Source organism: Euprymna scolopes, chromosome 9 (genome assembly GCF_053919585.1).
Source record: "Euprymna scolopes isolate OS-2025 chromosome 9, ASM5391958v1, whole genome shotgun sequence".
Taxonomy (NCBI): domain Eukaryota; kingdom Metazoa; phylum Mollusca; class Cephalopoda; order Sepiida; family Sepiolidae; genus Euprymna; species Euprymna scolopes.
In genome coordinates, this window is record NC_136490.1 from 13,264,712 (window position 1) to 13,287,608 (window position 22,897).

Below are 22,897 nucleotides of genomic sequence, written 5' to 3' on the forward strand. Positions count from 1 at the left end.
TAGTATCTTCAGACAGCTTCATCTAGGAGTCGGCCTAACAAGTATTGCCACTCTGTGTCAAAGTGGACCTGGGAGCAATGATTATTAAGGGGCAACTACATATAGCTTCCAAAGAGGGCCTCTATAAGATGTATTTTAAGGCCATACCCAAGATCGTAAAACAGATGCCTGATAGTGGTGTTTCTATAAAACAGCATATCAACCCCTTTTGGGTTATTGAATGTTGAAACAATAATCAATTTACATACTTTATTCAATACTAGCGGGGGGTACCTAGCAGTGCCCTGGTGTTTGGAGGTGCGTGTTGAGCACAAAAAAAGAAAAATGTTAGTAAACATGCAGGCTTGAACCCGTGACGCGAAGGCAAAAAAGAAAATGAAAGAAAACGTGACATCTTACCGCTACACTACGAAGCCATAGGAAGTGAAAAGCGTTCAAATTTAGCGATGTCAGTCAAAAAGTTGACTTGCTAAAGTGAATGAGTTCAGACAGGTGCAGAAATGAATGTTGGCTGAAGGCCAGTTCAGCTTTTGGCCATTTCATCTATTTTCTATTTGTTTCCCCACAATGTTGGGGAAATCAAGCTACCCCCAAAAAGGGGGAACTTTCAAATGAATAGCAATTGTTTGATATGAAGGGTTTTCCCAACATTGATCAAATCTAATTGCTTTCAAGACGTCGCGGCACGAAAGGCCGCTGACGGCTTTGCTTTTATGAGTTTCCCTTTATTTATACGAAAAAGACGAGCAAACACGCGAAAGGACGGAATAACGTGAATTTTATAAAAGTCGATGTAAATAAATGTAGAAATGATGTCCGTTCACAAATCGTAGATATTATAATCTAGGAAGTATATAAAAAGTTCTAAAAAATAGTAATGTGGTTGAGAGCAATCCCCCCACCCCAAGCCTTTCTTGAACATACAAAAATGCGCGCAACACTTTTGCTTTTTATATACAGACGAGCTGCTATCTTACTTAGTAAGTTGCTTGAATTAAATTGTCAGTTCAAAAGTCTAACAGGAATGTATGTGAAAGTGCATCGAAATGAAACATGGCCAATAAGAGTTGTGAACATTTGTTGCATGAAAAAAATGATATAAAAATCTCTATTATTATATAAAATATTCACTACGTGTGTGCATGTGTGTATGTATGTATGTGTATGTATTCCTTCCTCAAAGGTTCCAAAACGGCTGAGTCTATCTTTTGAAAATTTCACATAAAGCTAATGTACATGTCTGGTAGTGTTCTTAGATATGTTTTGTGTAAAAATCCATCAGATAAGTATCGAAAATAGAAAAAAATCTGATCTTAAAAATAGTTTTTCTCTTTTATAGATAAAGAAGAATAATTTTTACAGGGGAATATTTTATGTTACACTGGCCAAGGACGATAATAAAATTTCAGCAAATCATTTCTTAAAACAACAAATTTATTATAATCTGGAGATATAGCTTTGTGGTAAATCATTCAACTACAAATCGAATGATCCCGCGTTCAAGCTGTGGTGTACCTCACCATTTTATTTTAATTTTTTCTTATTAATGAATTCAATGTACTAAAATCGCCGCAAACCATTTCTTTGTTTTCATATTTTAAAACTAAGCATTAATTAGAAGTGACTTTTCCAGGGCATTCATCGTCAAGCCCAAATATCAGCTGGCATGATATTGTAAACAAACAGACAGAAATTTGATGAACCACATTATTATTATTATTTAAAACGTTTTTTTTTGTGAATTAGTCCACTAGGCAAATTATTCCTCGTAATATATAATAATCAATAGAATACTGATTGATGCATATGCAATCTGTTGAACCGTCCAAATTCTCCTGGCGTTTAAGATGACAACGGCAAAATTTCTGTAAATACAGGGTTTCCCACTTGTGTTCCAAACATGCAACAGGGGATACATTTTTGGACACCCATTTGAGATCCATAACAGTGTGGGGAGAGGGTAAAGTGATGTTTTTTTAGCTATTTAGACCAAGAGGAATTGTTTTAAATTTGTTAAGAAGCTTTTAAAAACTATTTTAAAAGTTAGACAAAAATTTTCTAGCTGAGGTGGGGGATCCCCCTGCCCCCAAAGACCAGATTTGCTGGTCTGCAAGCTCTCACTTGACATTCTGATGTTTCAGCAAAGCTTTCTGTGTTTTTGTTCTACTACTCAAGGAGATCACACTAGTCTATTGCAAATATAATTATCTTACTTAAACCGAGAAATTTTTTGGAAAATACCAAATTTTGGCGTTTAAATACTCCAGAATAGTGATAATGTCAAGAAATATTTTTTGATTTTATGAAAGTTTCATCCTATGTTGTTTCAAAAATCCAAAAGTTGTTTCAGGAAAAGCACCACAGTTATCCTTTTTGTTGCTCTGCTTTGGAGGACTGAACGACCTCTTCAAAAGTGCCGCAGTGGCACATGAATTGGTCAAAACGAGGTCTTTCCTTTCATTTGGTGCCTTTCTAACTATGATTTTTGGATTTCTCATCCTTGAAAACATATTTGGGTGAAATTTAGGCTTAAGAGTATTATTTTTAGCCACAAAATTGCAAATTTTCTAAAACATCCGGATTCCAAAATAGGGTTTCATAACGCATAACGATTTCTTGTTTCTGGATCGAAATCAACCCTCCAAAAAAAAAAAAATGGGTTCCTCTATTCAAATATACCTGAAAATACAGATTTCTCTTAGTTTTGACTTAAATTTTACGAGGTGTTCATAAGAAAAAAATCTGAGGGGTGATGGTATCAGGTCTGGATGATATGGGCTGGAATTTTTCCCTATTCTGCCTTGACAGAGTACAAAACCAGCTTTGCAACCTAGTAGGTGATACTCTTCTTTTCCCTGCAACCTCTTTCTCACAAAAAAGATGTTGCAAACTTCTCTCTGCCCTATCGTTATTTTCATGGCAAGTGTTTGTTTAAGCTCTATGTCCTCCTGTCAAACTTTCGCAAAAAACACCCGACTAGTTACAACCACTATAAATAATTTCCTCCACTCTATTCGTGCCTAAATCTAAACGCAGATTTCATGAACAAAGCTTCTTTCCTAGAACTACCCATCTGTGGAACACTGTTCCACTTGCCTGCTTCCCAGCCGACAACAATATGGTAGCCCTCAAGTTCAATGTAAACAAGTTCTTGTTGAACCGTCCCTTTAAATGACCCAATTCTACTCAATCTACATGATTAATAATTACCACACTATCACCTTGCATTCCTTAACCCTTATCCTTGAGTGGCCTTTGAACCTTGATAAGTGGTGACTTCCTTTTAATGAAAAAATAAATAAATATGATGAAGCTTTAAGTCAAGTGGAAGACTTAGGAAATTGTTCACCATCACAGGAAACTAGCTGTATAATGAAAAAAAAAAAAAAAAAAAATGTTCTCAAGATTTGTTGGGTAATATATTGAGAATTACAGTCTGTTTATGCTTTTTTTTTTATAGCATATCAACTAGGAATTGGACGATCCAAGTATTTTTACAGATTCCGATACAATTACTGATTCCATATTAAATTCCTGATTCCGATTCTAAATCTCTACATATTTAACTATAAAGCTGTTATTTTTCACGATTACCGCAAAAACACGTTAAATGTGCAGATGTTTTCTTAAACGTAAAGATACACTTGTGAGGGATGATCTATCGATTTTAGTTTTACTAATAATTTGAAATCAACAGATATTCACTATTTTAGTATTACTATCAGCTGGAGAATATTTTTCTTTAAAGAAAATCAAATGAAAAAGTCAATTAAAAGAATATTGCAGCCAGCAGGGAAGTTCCATAATAATGCGTTCCACAGTTAGAAAGTTCTTGGAAAGAAACTCTCGTATAAAAATTTTGTCTGATAATAGATCCATGGACGAAAAAAATGGAAAGTTCTTTTCAGTTGTGGTAGAACCATGAGTATATGCCGTTTTTAATTCTTCTTTAGAATATTATTGATTATGTATGAGATTTTTAGGAGAGGGTATCTGTTTACTATATTTATTTAATACTAGCAGGGAGACCCGACACTGCTCGGGAATGAATGAGGATATTTCCCCCCTCCCAGATTTTATTGTCATTAAAATCGATGAAATCGCCCATTTTTCAGTTACTTAATCCACAATAGTCAAAATTGTCTGTTCTTTCATTCATCACATTTTTTTGATCATCAATACTTATCAAAGACATTCCAATACAAAACCTTTCTAAAAGCATTGCCAGGCACATAAAGTACATTTGTGCAAAATTTTTAAAAAATCAGCCCAGCTGTTTCGGAATCGATACGAAATGAACTCTCACACAAAGTTCCTTTTATATAATAGTAAAGATAGAGATAAACACGGTTCCCTTTGAAAAGTTGTTTTATGTTTTATACGGACACCAGTAATGTAAATTTATCTCCCTTTGTAATAAGATAGAGTTCTATTGTTCATATTAGGTTCTTAGAGTGATCTCCCTTGCTTGTTGTTGTTTATTATTGACTGGGAAAACAAAGTTTTCAGTACAGTTAAGCAGAGTATAGAATCAGTTAAATCATATTTCAAATCCAATCTGATTTAATGCGGTCACTTACTATCATACCAGAAGAAAAACGTATGAACCCTCCCTTTAATGAATCGTTTACATTTGTTTAGAAGAGGGATTGTGTTTCGATATCTCTTTCTATTCATTTATCACGAATAAAAGCCATTCAAGGATAAAGGGTTAATGAGATGGATAGATTGTCAGTTGAATGATAAAGAATATAAGGATTGAAAATGATAAATAGTATGGACAAAATTTGATTTGTATGATGTTAAGAGAAATGGCTATACCCCCCTCCTCTTTATTTGTGATATATATATATATATATTAATCAAGCAGACAACCCCCCCCCCACACTCTCATATCACAATCAGTCGTAGTTAAAGCGAGACCAGACGGCATGACCCAGTTTTCCGTGTTTTTTTTTTTTTTTTTTACAAAGGCATCATCACATTATCAAGGCACAGAGGCCACTCAAGGATAAGGGTTAAAGAGTGTACAGTAGAATTTGGTCAATATAGTAATCATTAGTAATGAAAATTTGGTAAATTTAATAACTTATATGGAACGGCTCATCAAGAACTTATTATGGCAACAGTATATCGAGATGACACACCCCCACCCCAGCCTTGAGCGGATGTCATTGATACAACATCCCTATCCCCAACCGGTCTGGAAGCAAAGAAAAAGCGGGAAATTTAATCAGTCGGACTGAGAGCGCAGACGCGATCACATGTGTGGTGATTCTTCTCTTCAACCTATAGACACCGCGGCCCAGGTCGCATGGTGAAAAACACCAGTCGACTCACATCGCGCCGATAAGGAAACAATGGATATACCTTGGCACGAGATAGTTGGACTGAGATCGCACGGTGTAGAAAAAAACCCAGTCGACTCACATCACGCCGATAAGGAGACAATGGTCATACCTTGGCACGCAATGGTTGGAATTTAAAAGTCAGTCATGAGAATTGCTTATCAACACACAAAAGGGAAAGAAAAACGAAAAGCAAGAAATGAATATTAGTGAAACTTCACGCCGTCGGAATACGGACCAGCAACTCCAGAAAAAGGAAAGATAAGTACACTTTTCAAATTGTCCAACTCCCATCTCGTACAAATAGCTAACTACGTTGAACTATTATGTGCCTCATATAAAAAGAAAAAGAAAGAGATAAAGAAGCAACTCTCTAAATAATTCTCCCCATCACTGGACCCTCCCTTTGGCCGGCCCATGAACAATCTATTATTGACTCCTAGAAAAAAAAAAAGTAGTGAAAAGAGAATCTTTATTTTCTTTAAATTTCTCATTATAACCCCCCCCCCCCACCTCCTGGAACATTACTTACGCACCTCATTGATTTCCATTTGAAAAAGAAAAGGAAGGAAAAGAGAATAAGAGACGATATTCTTTGAACAATTATAAGTATCACATCTCCCCCCCTTTCTTTATCCCATAACATTGTCTGCATGATTTTTTTTTTTGTTTGAATTATTGTCCTGTTGCCCTGTTTTGTTTTCCATTATTTTCTCTCCAGCCTTGTTTTATAAATAAATTGTCATGTTTATAACACTTATATAAATGTCGTCGTGTTCCTCATCATTTTTCGTTGCCTTGCATTTGTTAATGTGAATGTCACCAAAGTATTCCATGACGATATCACTGATCCGAACTTGGACAGGTGCTATCTCGGCTGAATAACTTTCAACTGGCACCCTATATTTATTTTTTTCAAGACGCGCTCTCGGTGTTGGAATCTTCTTAGGAGACCCCTACCTGAAGGTACCGTCACAATGAAAATAGTTTATGACAAGTATTTATGGACATTGGATTTTAAAGACGACCATATTGTAGCACACGAGGAAGTAATCCTATCATAACATGTTCCAAAAATGGCAATTTTGTGGAAATAAACTCTGTTCATGGAAATTCTGTTTCACATGAAGTAAGAAAAGTATTTTTTTGCAGCTGTGATAAAAGGTAGAGTTCTTGCTATGAATGTCTTACAAAGAGGAACCAAACAGTGGAAATAATGGTAGAGTAACAGAAGACCAGCAATGTTTCTTCTGTGAGAAAAAGCGTTGTAGAAAAAGAGAAGATATTATCCATCCTCTTACTAGATTGCAAAAATGATTTTGTACTCCGTGCAAGAAAGAGTGCTCAGAGTGGCACCTCTCCATATGTGGCAGTATTATTCCATCTTAGGAAGTATCCCACTTTTATATCAGTAAAAGATTGTAAACATTCAACAAAGCATTGATATGCCATAAAACAAACAAATCAAAAACTAACATCAAAATACAATGCTTATTGTAAACAATTCATTAAACACAAATTGCTATTTTACTGAACTGGTTGACTATAGTCAAGGGTGATCCAAAGGCTCTCTTTTCATTAGTTGTAACACCAAAGTGTAGGGGGAGGGCATCACTCTATTCCCAGGATTACTATACTTGCCTTTGATTCTCCCCTTATAATGCTGCAAGGGTGCATCAAGTATCATTTTTTTTAATTTTTCGTATGTCTTAACCAAGGATCGAACACTTGTCCCATTAGAAAACACTCTTACAATTTTGCCAAATGTGCCAGTTCAGTTTTTATCTACAGCTGGGAGTGGGGGTGTTAATACTATTCCAAATCTAAGCGAGTGCAATTAATGGAATAGGACTTGAACTTGGATTGCCAATTTCATCGTCTACATCCTTATATATAATAAAAGACGTGCAGTTTTCCCCCTCTGGACCAAAGTACCGTAAGTTTACAACAACAGATGCACATACAAATTTATTATGCTTACACTATTAGCCATTACGTTATTTAACTATAGAACAACATTTTAGACACATTAATTCGTAATATTAAAACATTACATTTATTCCTATGAGCGACATCATCATCGTCATAACCTACAGAGGAAGTTGTTCCAACCCCCCCCTCTTCTATAAGTCCTCTTACGACCCCATTCTTCACTGCGTGAATTTATACCATTTCCTACTTCCCTGTGTTTACGCCATCATTAACCGCTGAATTCATACACATTGCATACTCTTACCATTTAAATCTACAGATTTAATGATGTCTCCCTTTCCGTATACACTGGCTTATGATTGACTGAACTCTAAGCATTCCTACATTCTAGATTAACAGTATCAGCCTCAAAACTGAACGCTCACTTGCATTTCAATATGGCTTCTTCTGATTACATACATACGAAAGAGAAACCTTTTGGCTTATTACTTATTGCATTAAACACACCGACAGCACATTACACATGTATTTACACATTAAAAAAAAAAAAGTTGCTGTGTGTGTGTGTATGCGCGTGCATGCGTATGTACCATTAAACTAATAGGTCACATAAACTTCCACATGCGTGTGCTTATGATTACACACATACACGTGCGGATGCGTTTGTTTTTGTTTGCTTGAGTGTGTCTGTGTTGTGTATGTGTGTCTGTGCAGATGTGTTCGTGTGTGTGTGTGTGTGTGTGTGTGTGTGTGTTTGTGTGTGCCATAAAACTATTAAGCCACGTAAACTTGGATGTGTTGGTGTGTGTTTGCTTTTTTCTTTTAGTTTTTCTTGCATGCTTGTGTTTGCTTTGAGTATGCGTAGGTGCATGTTTTCTTTGTACATATGTATTCGTTATGTTAACATGAATGTGTAGCATCAGAACAGTTACTACACTTACAGCCTTGGCCCAAAAACCAACTTATCATATTTACTGTTCTGAAAACAGTAGTAAATAAAATCTATTATATAAATTTCACCTGTCTGTTTGAATGTAAGTATGTCTGCCTAAAACTTTTCTCAGACGCATTGGACTGGGTCAAAACCGGTACCGTCTGAAAGGGTGACGCCTTGGTCGAATAATATGTGAGAATTAGAAAAAACGGTCAATTATTTGCTATAGAAATAGTTATTTGCAATGAAGGAGTGTAGCAAAAAAAATGTTCCTCCATGATAATTTAGCCAAACACGCAAGCGGAGAAAAAGTTCTTTCTTGAATTTGTTTAAATAGAAAAAAATGACATTACTTTGCTGATGCCACTGTGGAGCAATGGTTATCGTGACAGCATCGTTATCTTAAGGTTGCACGTTCGTGCCGTCATAAATGACATCTTTTTTTTCCTGATTTTTTAAATTTTAATATTTAAACATGGTTATTTATGCCATTTTTTCATTCGCTTATTCTTTTTCCTTTTTTTTTTCCCATCATGTTCACTGTTTTTTTTGGTTTTTTTTTCCAATTTTTTAAAGTTTTAATATTTAAACAGGATTATTTATGCTATTTTTTTCATTTGCTTATTCTTTATTTTTCCATCACGTTTTTTTTTTTTTTTTTTTTTCAATTTTTTGAAAAGTTTTAACATTTTTTCATTCACTTATTCTTTATTTTCCCTTTTATTATTGTTTTGATCCCCCACCCTCACTACACTTGGGCAACGCCGGGTACCTCCGCTAATTGATTATAATACTACTACAGATTATAATACTCCACCTCAACTTCCTGTTGTGAATTCATTTCCAGAGATCAAACGATTGATGAAAATGTCTTCTATTCCATTATGAAATATATAACAATTCAGATTTGGTGCACATGATCTCATTTGTGGCATGAGAACAATGGAATGTACCAACACAACAGAACCACCTGCTCATCCTGAAACAGGGAACAATAACAATGAACAAAAGCTATTAGAGTTAAATCAGCAACACAGATTGAAACCCATGAAATTGAAATGGTCAAGTATTGGATTGTGAAGGCTTTTTGAGTTAGACGTACTAGGCAAAAAATGGCATCTTAGTCACAAGTTAAAAGTGATGGACATAGGCAAAAAAATTGCAAGTGGGTTAACAAAGCGTGTTGGACAGACATGCTGGGGGTTTAACATTGAGCTTTCAGAAGAGTTCCTTGGTTAACAATACTCCCAGGTCCACACTGACACAGTGTGTTGGTATCTGTCAGAAGTCTATCTATGAATTAAATAGAAACTCAGAATAGGATTTAAGTTCCTTGCAACGCATTTTGGCCAGTATATGGTTTGTCTTAAGTAGTGGAATCACAAGTGGCTAGTCATTTCATACAATTTTGCTGCCCAGGACTAACGCACCTGAGCTGTTATGGTTTGAGATATAGTGTATGCTACGAAGAAAGCCAACTCAGTTCAACCTGTATGAATGCCGTGATATGTAACTTAGTGACAGGAAGTTATTGAAAGAAGATGCCTTAATTAAATGTCTTACGGCATAGACAGGTGTTCAATTTTCACTTGAGTCATGCTAAAACCTCCAAAAGATGGTGCTTACTTCCTCCTTGCTGAATGCTCAGCATTATAAGATGAGCATCAAGAGAAGGTGGAGGAATTCATGGAAAGTGGCACTCTCCCCTACATCTTGGTCAATCCACTTTTTTTGTAGGCCAAAGGCGAGAAAAATAAAAAATTAATAGTAAGGATGTGTGTGTGTGTGTGTGTGTATATTAAGAATTAGGTGGGCAGACAATTTTTAACAGGAGGTTCACATTGATATTTACATCAATTTTTTTTTTAATACATACATACATATTTAAAATTTATAACCCTAAGCATTTCAAAATATTTCGACTGCAGTCGTAATTTACATTATTTATCTGGGACTTCTTTGTTTTTATATATAACGCTTCAAGTATTTTCAATCTATTTATATCATTGTCGCTTTGTAAGACTAGTATTTTCAACCATGACTCTTCAAAATTCAGAATGATGGGAGCCATTTTTTTTAAATGTTGCGATATTGAACTGGAGTCAGATAGGTGGAGAGTTAATCTTCGCGACAACGTTTTTGTAGTATAGCCTATGTAGTTAGCAGTATTAGAGATACACTCTCCTAATGGGCAGTTAAATTGGTAAACTACATTGGTTTTTTCCAACAAGTTATTTGTCTGTGAAATGTTCTTGTTTACGAGGTTAGTTGTCTGCAGTTTTTTTATAATAGATAATGAATTTTATTTTTTTGTTATTGTTGGGAACTACGTATCGATGGATTATATTTTTTTAGAATACTTTCATCAGTTTTGGAGTTCTTGTGTAACTGGTTATAGTAATATATATAAATAGGTTGAGAATTTTCTCGTTGGATATTAGTAGTCTGATTTAAGTTGCTGATAGTTTTATTTGCTATTATTTTATTATCTACAAGAGAGTTTGGGAACTGGTTATTGACTAAACCCTGTTTTATATATTTTAATTCGCTAAAGAATATTTTTTAGTTTGAGAAAATCACCTTCACATGATGTATAAGATTTTTTTATTATAGCAATTTTATAATGGAATGGACATTCACTTTTAAAATTTAAAATGAACTGACATCTTGCTGCCCAACTCCCCACATAATACCCCTATAGATTATGTCATTGATAGTAGCCCCCTACATCAAAGTGGCAATGTGCCTTATTTGGGGTGAAAATGTAATTAAAAAAACAAAAAAAAAAATTTAATTTAAAATGCAGGAATTAATGGATGTAGTTTTTTTTACAAATGGAGGTGATACATTCATCGCTACTAGAATCAATGAGAACATCTAAAAAACAAGATTTTATTATCAGTATTTAGTTCATATGTGAAATTAAGGACTGAATTATTTTGAAATGTACTTTTTAAATATTCTCTTTTATGCTATCAGCAAGAGTTAATATATCATCAACATAATTTAAATGGAAGGTTTCTCTATTGAATTAAATATTTTGCTTTCTAGGTTGGACATGTAAAAGTTACTAAATGTTGGTCCTAATACGGAACCCATAGCTATGCCATTCACCTTTCTCAGATGATCATAAAATGGAACATTAGTTGTGCACATTATTAATAATTTCTTGAGGATTGTTGAACTCATTTTAAGTGGAGGAAGGGTTGGATTGTTATATATATTGTCAATTGTTTCATTTACTGGTACTCTCCCACATCTTGGTCAATCTACTTTTTTTGTAGGCCAAAGGCGAGAAAAAATAAAAATCAATAGTAAGGCTGTGTGTATATGTATGTATGTATATACTAGCAGGCCGCCCACCATTGCCCAGTCGTAAAATATACATAACTATTATATTTTCATTCAAACCGAGACATATGCATGTGAGTATTGTTTTTTTTACTAAACCGTTCACTTCTTGTAAGTAAAATGTATATATACTTGAGCCGAGATCGAAATCAAAACCTAAATGATGTCCACAGTGATTTCTTTGCTGAGCCCATATATGTCTATCACTCGATTTAGTTTAGCAAGACAGTACGTTAGGCCCAAGTGATGGCCACTGCATCAGTGATTAATAGTTTAGTCTTTCCACAGTAGATTAAGCCTTAAATTTTAGACATTTTCTAGAATAAAACTCTAGAAAATGGATTTTGATCAAAACAAATTAAGCATGTTGGCTCCCCTCCATGAGTAAATAAGTCTGGAAAGAGCCCAATTTACTTTCACCATGACTAATGCTTGTGCAAATTTTTTTAAAAATTCATGGAGTGGTTATTGAGAAATGTGTGAACAAATGAATGGACAGACAATTTTTAGGCAATTTTACCACTATAATGCCTCCTAGGGAGCCAACCAGAGTTATACCGGAAAATACATTCTGGCAAAAATTCATTTTCACCATCACTAATGTTTGTGCTAAACATAAAAAAATCCAAGGCATGGTTATTGAGAAAAGTGTGAACAAACGAATAGACAAATGGGAATGAATTATTAAGTCCAATTCCTCTTTTATCTGGGAACAAATTAGAATAAAAATTCATGACTTTGTTTAGCATCATTATATCTTGATTTTAATCTTCATAAGTTGTGCAAAAAACCGTTTCATTTGTAGAATTTATTTTATCTTTTCTGGGACGGGTACTGTTTTTATTTATTATAAATACATACCAAAAACACAGATCCATTAAATCAGGTAAATTAGAAAGGAGTTTGTCCATTTTTTTTTTTTTTTTTTTTTTTAGTAATTTCTTGACTTAATATAAACTTTGGATAGTCTCACCTCTTAAGAGAATGTTGTTATCCTACCACAGTACATGACTGGTGACATCATAAAAGCATTTATCATTTAAGATGATGTCACAGAGGATGAATAAAAGTTGCCAATAGGATTGCTTTACCAATGTACAGAATATTGGAAGTAAAAAAAAAAAAAAAAAAAAAAAAAAGAAATGAAAGTTTCAAAACATCTTCATAAATATTCAATAATATATAACAAATACTGACTCAACAGGTGGTTCCTATTTACTTTCCTTTCCACAAGTTAACAAGATGTGTTTTTAATGTGGGTAAAATCCAGTAACCTAAAAGGGGCACTGTGTATTTAGTCAAAAATAAAAAGGTAAACGTTTTCTGATGTGATAATTTTATCAGAAAGACAATAAGCAGTAACTCAAAAATTGTAATTTTGGTTCTTGTTCAAAATTCAATCAAATTAAAGAAACAAAAGTAAAAATAAAATAAATTGATAAAGTAGATTAAAAAAAAAAAAAAAAATTTAATGAAGAAGTGAGTAGGTCAGTCATTCATCACTGGTTACTTCCCCTTTAACAGCCTCTCCAGAAATAGAGATCAAAATCAACCATGTTATAGTAACAATTATCAGTAAATCGTTAAAAATCGTAAAATAAATAAATAAAATGATTTTCTATATCTGTAAAAAATACTAAATCAATATATCTGATTTTTAGAAGACATCTTCTGCCCAATTTTTCTGTATATATTTGTTTGTTTTTTTAATTAGGTTGAACTTGCCCTATATTTTTTAAAGATTATGACATGCTGAACGTATTCGTGTTACAATCAATTTAGAATTAGATATGAAATAGGAAATAAAACGATTTTGAAATTAGTACATTCGCTTATTTTCAATATTGCAACCAGTTTTGCTAGCAAATCTGATTTATGCACTAATTTATAGTGTATAGCATTTGTGCATGTGAAGATTCTCCGAAGATTATATGTATAAGCAAATTGTTTTCATTTTAGAGGGTTTCTATCCACGGCAAGAGAAGAGTTTCTATGTTAAGAATGGTTTTCTAAATTTGCTGAGGTGTTAAAATGCACAAATGTTAAATGTTTTCTTTTCCTATTTCATAAATAGTGCTGAATTGATTTTAATCATTAAAATCAATATGGCACTTTCATAAAGGCAGAATTTTCAACCACCACAGCAAAAACTTGGAAAATAAAATTGATTCATTGTAATTTTTGCTATATTCTCAAGAAAGATTATAAAAAAAAAATCTCATTTTTTTACTCTCTCTTAAAACTGGTGAATTTTCAAAAAATTCCAAAAAACTAAAAAAAGGAAAAATAGAACCTAATGTCATTTCTACACATGTTGACATAAACAATGACAACAATGCGATTTTTAAAATTCTCTAAAAAAAAAAAAAAAAAAAAAAAAAACTCAAATAATGGATCAATTTCATTAAGTTTTTTACAGACTTATTTAAAAGAAACTGAACTATATATAAACTGATATAAAATATACAAAAAATTCTCAAATTTTGTCTTCTCCCCATAATGTGATCTTATCAGAAGTTTTTCTTGGGCAAGAATTCACATCTTAGTTTTTTTTTACATATTAAAATATACTGGAATTAAAATATACTGGAATGATATTTAATTTTGAATTATTGTTGCCGATTTATACGATTTTTCTAAATATTTTCGAAAAAAAAAAAAAAAAAGTTGCAAAGTATATTAAAATTATTTAAGTTTTACAAAAAAAAAAAAAAAAATCTATTATTTACATTTTAAAGTTTTCGCCTTTGAAATTTCAAAAGATTTCCAAAATAATGTTTTTTTAATGATCGAATTTTTCAGAGTCCATGAAAAATACTGTAGAAGATTGCCTCTTAAATCTTATTTATACTCCTATAATTTTGTTTTTGTGTGTATTGATAATCATATTAAAAACACTTATTTCTGTTTATTTTTTTTTCATTCCGTTTTCACTCCAAACAAGGCACAGTGCCACTTTGATGTAGGAGGCTACTATCGGGGACATAAGTTGCAGGGATACTATGTGAGGAGTTGAGCAGCAAGATGTTTGTTCACATTACACTTGAACTTCTGCATGTCAGTACAATTGGGAAAGCAGGAACCCGGAAGGGAGTTTCAGAGTCTAGCAGTTATGGGGAAGAAAATATTAGAGTAGAAGGCGTTCTTACATCTAGGGATTTCTACTGTGTAGGGGTGGGATTTTGCTGCTTGTCAGGTTTGTCGGGAGTACTTACGTCAAGGGAGCACAAGAGCTTGTAGTTTGTCAGAGCATCCACCATTAAAATACTTGGAGAACAGGTAGAGGGATGCAACATTTCGTCGATGGGACAGAGGTTGATACTTAGATGACAGTTCAGGACCTATCAGATCAGCGACTCTCTTTTGAACATTGTCCAGGAGCGAGAGCCTAGTAGCAGATGCTCCAGCCCAAGAATATTCCATACATGGGCAAATGGTGCCCTTGTAGAGGTACAGGATACTTTCAGGCATAAGTAGTTTTCTAGCACGTTAGAGAGAGCCCACCTTCCTTGCAGTGGCAATGTATCTGTTCCAGCTTATGTTCTCTGTGAACATTAAGCCAAGGAGTTTGAACAAAGTACTTTCAGGTAATGTATTTTTAGCCATAGTTATTGGTGGTTGAGAAGGTTTCTTGTAATTATTGAAGGAAACAAGTTTAGTCTTGGCAGCATTGTCCCCATTTCACTACAGATTGGAGGTCTTCCTATAGAGTTTCTGCCATTTCCTTAGATATGTATTCATTTGCTGTCCTCTCGTGCCTGTTATAGAGCATGGTGTCATCAGCAAATATTCCTATCTCAGAGACAATTTTATCAGGGAGGTCATTTATGAATATCATGAATAATAAAGGTCCAAGGATAGACCCCTGAGGTACACCCTCATTTATATCATATTGTTTAGATGTACGACCGTCGAGGACAACCTGGATTTTTCTCTTATCTAAGAAGGATTTAATATGTTAAGTATTCTTCCAGTAATACCGTATGATCTGATTTCCCTGAGAAAACCATCATGCCATACCCTGTCAAAAGCCTTAGATATAGCTAGGGCTACTGCTCTACCCTTTCCTGCTTTGTCCAGTGTATGGTATATACATTCAGAGATTACAGTTAGGATATCTGCTATAGAATGGGCTTACCTAAATCCATATTTTTGATTGGTCGGAAGTTTAGCAGCTGTAAGGTGATAGACTAGAGCTTGGTTAATTATGAACTCAAATATTTTGGCAAAAAGTGGGAGGAGGCTAATGCGTTTTCTGATGGTTTTGGTATATTCTATCTTAGCCGTCGCTATTTCTTTCTTACAATTACTTCTAGCTTCTATAAACTTTTGTCTGTTTGTACTGGACTTATGTCGGTTAAATCTGCAGGATATGTGCTGCCGCTGTGCAATGGCAGCTGCACAGATAGAAGAAAATCAATGAGGAGAGTGGGGTTTGCTATAGAATTTCCACGTGGGAACATGTGCTCCAATTGCTGTTTTGAACCATTCAGTGGATTCATTTGCACACTGTTCAATGGGAAGAGAAAAGATATTTCGCCATGGGAGATCCCTGATGGCTTCCCAGTCAGCCTTCTTATAATACCTTGTCGTTTTGAACAATGTCTTCAGTTTTGGGTTGAGAATTAACGGCGATTTCTACCATTATCACAGCATGATCCGTATTCCCCAGTAGGCTATGGGCATTCGTGATACATTCAATTGGGAACTGCGGTCAGAAATAAATCTAGAAGTGAGGAATGTTGATCTTGCTGATCTGGGAAACGTGTCGAAAACGTAACCGTCTGTGATAGGGAATGGGATATAGAGAAGCTGCATCTGTGTAAGTAGAGAATTCAAGCCAATACAACTTTGTTATGTATAGGTTGTGGAATCGCATTCATCTGCAAAGATCTAGCATATTCTTTGCATATTCTTTTAAACATTTATTTTGATTAATTTCCTATTAGTTTTTTCGGTTTTCTTATGGGATGATCATCTTTAGTTAACTATTATGTGTAATTATATTCATGCAGATATTCTACGATTTATACTTGCGTAATATTTGCGTAAAAAGGTTATAGTAAACACAAACCTCTTTCTATATATATTTATGTATGCGTATATATATTGGTTTAAAAATTTTGCCTACTCAACTTCTGTCAGTTTTTAGTCTCTGTCATGAAGGATTTCTCCTCCACTGACAGAGGACAGAAAAGGTGAACTATAGCACCAGAACAGATACGACACTGATCTTAGCCTGAAGGTTAAATCAACAAGGAAATGCTGTCTCTTAGAGCCATCCATAGATACCGGAAGGTAATTGTTTTAGGTGTCGTCTGCTTAAAAGTGATACGTTTTTTTGATATATACATGTATATATGTCTTTTTCATAATATTTCAAGCCAAAGGTAAGACATTTACTATTATATTTCACTTGACTAATGCTTAACCTAATACTTTAACAAGGTATAATGTATATTTGTACTAAGTTTTTTTCCTATATTTTAATGGTAAATTTGGCTGTTTTTCTTGTATTGATGAAAAATTTGCCGACATTGTTATTCATTTATATTTTTGTCATATTTTAAAGGTTTCGTCCTTTTGCGGTGTTCAAATCAAATTTCGCCAGTTTTATGAAGTGTAAAATAAATAATGTTTATATATATGGGAGTTAAACTCCAATCCTTCTCCAATAGAGTAAAAATAACGATGAATTAATTTCATTTTTCTAGTTTTTACTTGTATTTTTTATGTGTCGAAAATTAGCGGCATACCTAACTTGTCGCTGAATGAAGATGTCAAAAATCACACAAATTGATGAACTATTTTTTTTTTTTAAATAAGAAAATGTTTTGTAAAATGTGTTAAAATTCAAAGGCCGACAACTCAGAGATTTACGGACAGTGCTATTTTATTATTAATCACTAAAAAAATTGCACAATTTGATTTTACTAACTAAAAATAAATCTACTTGATCATTTTACATGATTTTTAGAATATAGCATCTCTGTTCACTGACGTAGCAGTATCAGAATTTTTGTAGGAATTTTTGACACCCCTAACACGAAACTGCGAATACAATATAAAAATCTCGGAATTTCTCTGTTAAAAGTGGGTTATGTATTTTTTTTAAGGATTATACTTCCAAAATAAACTATTACAGTTGTTTTAAAAGTAATAGAAATATTTTTTTTTGTTTTTTTTTTTTTAAACAGTAATGAATTTTCCGAACTCAATATTTTTCAATCTTTAAACTTTAAAAATCTATCAAAATTTTTCTATTGATTCTATTTTTACGATATTTTCAGGGTCAGTGTGAAATTTTATGTTCTTTCCAATAAATCGAATATAATATTTTAGACAAACGTTTTTTTTTTTATTCACAGTTCCCCCCCCCCCATCCCAATTTTTAAGTGTCTATTACAAAGTAAATACTTAATTTAGACCCGGATAAGTACATAATTATTTACTCACAAATTGAAGAGAAAAGGTCAATACATAATATATTCAAATTAAAAAAAAAACGGACATCGTGTTCTCGTAGAATTTTACCTGTAAAGTTTGAAGTTTAAAACCTTTTTTTAAACCACGTTATTTGTTTTTTCTTTTTTTTTTTAATGGAACCTTGGTCCTTGCTCCTTTAATTGAAAAAAAAAATTAGGGCTTGAATTACATTTTTCGAGGAGTTATAAGCTTGGAAAGACAGGGGGTCGAATAATTCACGCCTCCAATTTTGTAAATGTCTAATAATAATTAATTTAGACCCGGATAAGTACATAATTATTTACTCACAAATTGAAGAGAAAAGGTCAATACATAATATATTCAAATTTAAAAAAAAACGGACATCGTGTTCTCGTAGAATTTTACCTGTAAAGTCCGAAGTTTAAAACCTTTTTTAAAAAAAAAACACGTTTTTTTTTTTTTTAATGAAATCTTGGTCCTTGCTCCTTTAATTGAAAAAAAAATTAGGGCTTGAATTGCATTTTTCGAGGAGTTATAAGCTTGGAAAGATGGGGTGGAATTATTCGCTATTTTCACAAAATTTCTGACACTGAGTGACGCGTATGTACATCAAAGCAGATAAAGTGTAATATACAACTATACTTTGACCTGTTCTTTAGTTATCCATACAAACTAAAAGTGATGTATTTTAAGGACATTAATGTTAATTCCTAATTTAATTACATAAATTATTTAAAATGAAATGAATTTTAGTATTATTCCAAAAAAATAGGCACCTCCACAGCTTTGCGTAAAGCGTCAGCGCTTTACACAACAACAGCAACGTCATCATTTCGTGTTTACTTTTTCTGTGTCAATTTCTACGGATGGGCATTGGCGCTATAATGGTTAATGGAATTAACGTTTTTTTTTGTTTTTTTTTCTGCTATCGGATTTTCATATTTACATTGAAAACAACTTACTTTTTCTTTTTTTTTTTACTTGAATGTTTTAGCAACAAAATATCATTAAAAACAGAGTGCTTGTAAAAATTGGGTTGACAGATATCGAGTTTTTAAATATCTCCTTGTAAGCAAAAATAACATTACTTAATAAATTGTCGTGGCGCAAACAGTGATATATCCAAATATTACAAAATTTTATCTAGTAGAAAAACTGCTATGATGTTTTTAGTAAAACAAGATTTATCTCTCTATAGTCGCCATTTAAAGGTGGACAACATTTTAGCTTTGAGTTATGTCCCTTGTATTTGAAATCTCATCGTATTTTAACATAAAACGTCTCCGAAAAGTAAAAAAAAGTTTTCCGAAAAATGCAATTTTCCCTATTTGGTAAAACTATACAAACACCGTGACAGCGAATTAACCCTAACCCCTAACTCTAACGCTGTCACGGTGTTTGTATAATAATACCCAAATAAATGTTACCATACCTAATAAACGTTATTTTGCAACCCACCTTCATCATTGTTTTGGTGTTTTTAAGTAGTTTAAATGCTTTTTATTTCATCTCATATTAATCGGGTTGAATCCTTCCTCCACCCCCAAACAAAATCAGGTGCTAGTGCACTTACTGATCCGCGCTATTTTTTTAAATCGTATTTCCAAGTTTAATTAAAGTTTTATGATACTTTTTTTTTTTATTATTCAATTGTAATGTTGAAGTATAGAATAGGTACAAAACACCCTCCCCTCCCCATGTTAAGAATGGCTTTTTAAATAATAACGTTATTGTTTACGTCCGGATCGGAGTAGTACCCAAAATCAAAACGCTTGACTGAAAAAATATAGTTGTCATCTTCACAAACAAGTCGATTAAGTGGTTAACAAAGCAGAGCGATAATTCGATTTAATGACAAGATTATGAGCACGAGTTATCATTCCTCCCTAGCCAGCCTCTTTCTATGGTTATTTAAAAGATGGCGACTATATTTTTCGGTAGAGTTTTGATTTTCGGCGTTTCACATGTACAATGAAACCCGCTATTGTTTTTAATATTTTTTACCAAATCATGGTGAAAGTAAAAATAAAGTAGTTTCAAAGTAGTCTCAAAAAGTCATTTTAATGTAAATAATTTACGTGACTGAAATAGGAACTAACAGGATATTAATGTGTAAATTTTAAAAGATAACCTAATCATTTTTTTTTTTTTTTTACCTGGCCTTGGTGATCAATGTAATAAAAATATTCTCGCACTTTAGGTTCTGGCGATTGGCCTTGTACATAATGAACAGCTCTGAGCGGACGAAGTAGACCAGTCGATGCGGTTAACAAGCGACGCATGTTTACTAAAGATAGCAAAATTATTCATTCAGCTTTAAAACGTTTTTCTTTCGATATGAATATCGCCATTTCGGTTAACATGAGTACCACGTGATTAGTCAACCGAGACTGTTTATGAGACAAACGATTCTATTGGCTTATTGTATATTAGTTTTTCAGGAATTGTCCAATCATAATGCTTGTTGGTTGTGTGTGTCGGTCCTTTCCCCCGAATTGAAATTGATTTTCAATCTTGGTGGTGAAATGTTGAGTCGTTGACAAAAGAAGGAGTCGAAAAAAAGCCCCCTCTAATTGTTGTATGTTGCAAATATTTATGGTTTTTGGTGGCACTTAAAAATGGATACCAACCATTCGACATCTGTGACTTCATTGGATTAATTTGCTGTTCTTGTTTTTCGTGTTAAAGGAAAAAAATAAATAAATTATTACAAAAGGTCATGGCCGAGGAGGACCGAGTTTTCAAATTAGGTAAGTAAAAATATTCATACAGCATTCTATATTTATCTGTATCTTTCTTATATGTCACAAACGTGTCCGCGCGTGCGTATATATATATATATATATATATATATATATATATATATATATATATATGCACATATAATTTGCACAAGATATATATATATATACACAATATTAAGAAATCTATTTACCGGCCCATTTAGCATAATGATGAATGCTCGAATAACCCGGTAGATTGGGGTTCAATACTCGACTGAATCCCACCAATGATTAAAAAGGGGGGAAAAAATGATACTTGGTGCCTCCTTATAAAACTAAGTATTATCAGGTGCGTACCAAAGGTAAGTGGACCAGGAAAAGGAGTGGCGCCGGTGGCGCCCTCCCCTACATCTAACGGAAAAGGAGTCTTCAGGTCGCTCTCAACTACGATCGGGATATTTGTTTTGCACACACTTTATGGCAAGATATATTTTATATGCATACAATCAGGGAAATATACAGGTGCTTTTGAGTGGCAATCAAGTTCAACATCGGCCAGAATGTTTTCGATTGCAAATGTCCAAAGCAGTTGAATTATTTGAACGACATGAAAATGAATAAAATAAATGTATAAAAAGGCAGACGACACTAGGTTGAGGCTAATACTGTGCTTCTACAGAATTTGAACCGAACGAAACTAACCTTTGCCGAACTAAACCTAAAAATTAAATTAGAGTAATATACCCCCCCCCCCAAAAAAAAACCCCAGTTCGGTTCACATTCTGTAGAAGTACCCTTAACACAGAGAACAAGGGATTAATTGACCATAATCGTAAATCAGGGAAAAATGAAGTTGTTTCATTCCGTACTAATTGATTGTTCGGTTCGTTTATTTTTTGTCGTTTCCCTAAATCGCAATCTGAAATATTCGGACCAATAAGGGTACTCTCTCTCTCTCTCTCTCTCGAAGCACTACCAAGATGCATGAACTTGGACAAAGATACACACATATTATTAGTATTTTCTATAAATTCCAGATCAATATTTTCTAGACGTAATGAAGTTTGAATGAGGTTAATACAAGAGTGCTCAATACCGAAGTGGGGCAAGATATACTTTTTATTTGTTTAAGCATGAATATGTAGCTTAGCTACACATTCATGCTGACCGAAACATGCTCATGAATGTGTAGCAACATTAATGCTTATGTAAAACAAATAAAAAGTACATACACATAGGTATATGAAACGTTATTTTTTGTATATAACCACGTTTCAGCTATTGTTACGACTGGCATTTTTATTTTTCGATTTTTCTTCGTTCTTTAATTTTATGACAATTATTTCAATTTTTTTTAAAAGATTTTTTTGGTACTTTTGCCACCGTGCTGAAATAATAACGTTAATTTTTAACATGGGGAGAGTTTTTTTTTTTTTTTTTTAACTATTCCGTACTTTTTTCACTTAGCAATTTAATAATAAAAAAAAGATATCGTGAAGCTGCTTTAATTTAACCCGAAAAGAAAGTATTTAAAAATAGCGCGGTGGCAAAAGTGCACAAGCACCCATTTTTGTATCTTAAAAAAAAACATTTTGATCCGTGATGAAAATAAATCTCGTTTTTGACGTTCGAAATATTTTTTTTCTTTCATCTTTAAACATATTCTCTCGTCTCGTAAATGGCAATAACAGAAATAAATGACCACCTGTTTTATCTTTATTCTTTCCTCACTTTGAAATTTAAAAATAAATACAATTAAAAAAAAATCCTTTTTGTTTTACTAATTTCAGTTTTTGATTTCAATAAATACTCGATAAATAGTTGAAAAAAGAACGTTCATTCATAGGCGAGACAGTAGACACAGTAAGACACACTTACAGACAATCGAAATGTTAATGTAGATCGCTCTGTCTTTACATGATAAAAATATTAACCTATTAAAAAAAAAAACACACACACACAGAAAAATCCTGATGTATATACCCATCAAGGACCGAAAATGTCATATTCCAAAAACCAATAAAATTGATCAAGTAGTTTGTTTCTTTTTTTAATTAAGAAAATTGAAGTTTGTGACTAATCGAGACGTTGTTTTAATCCGCCATAAATGGAAACAACTAAATCCGAACTACTGAGATTTAAAATTTTGTCTTGTAATATCT

The 22,897-nt window shown here is 33.2% G+C and overlaps 2 protein-coding genes across 2 annotated transcripts in view; one reads left to right on the forward strand and one right to left on the reverse strand.

Moving 5' to 3' along the window:
- LOC145284439 (UPF0598 protein CG30010-like) overlaps positions 1–20,402 on the reverse strand; it is a 43,353-nt gene extending 22,951 nt beyond the window's left edge. The window contains exon 1 of the mRNA XM_080133250.1: positions 20,169–20,402. Coding sequence (XP_079989376.1) covers positions 20,169–20,294 — 126 coding nt within the window. The 5' untranslated portion in view covers positions 20,295–20,402. The remainder of the gene's footprint in view (positions 1–20,168) is intronic.
- A 73-nt stretch (positions 20,403–20,475) lies between these two features.
- Positions 20,476–22,897, forward strand: part of LOC145284438 (katanin p80 WD40 repeat-containing subunit B1-like) — a 209,009-nt gene continuing 206,587 nt past the window's right edge. Inside the window, exon 1 of the mRNA XM_080133249.1 lies at positions 20,476–20,762. Coding sequence (XP_079989375.1) covers positions 20,732–20,762 — 31 coding nt within the window. The 5' untranslated portion in view covers positions 20,476–20,731. The remainder of the gene's footprint in view (positions 20,763–22,897) is intronic.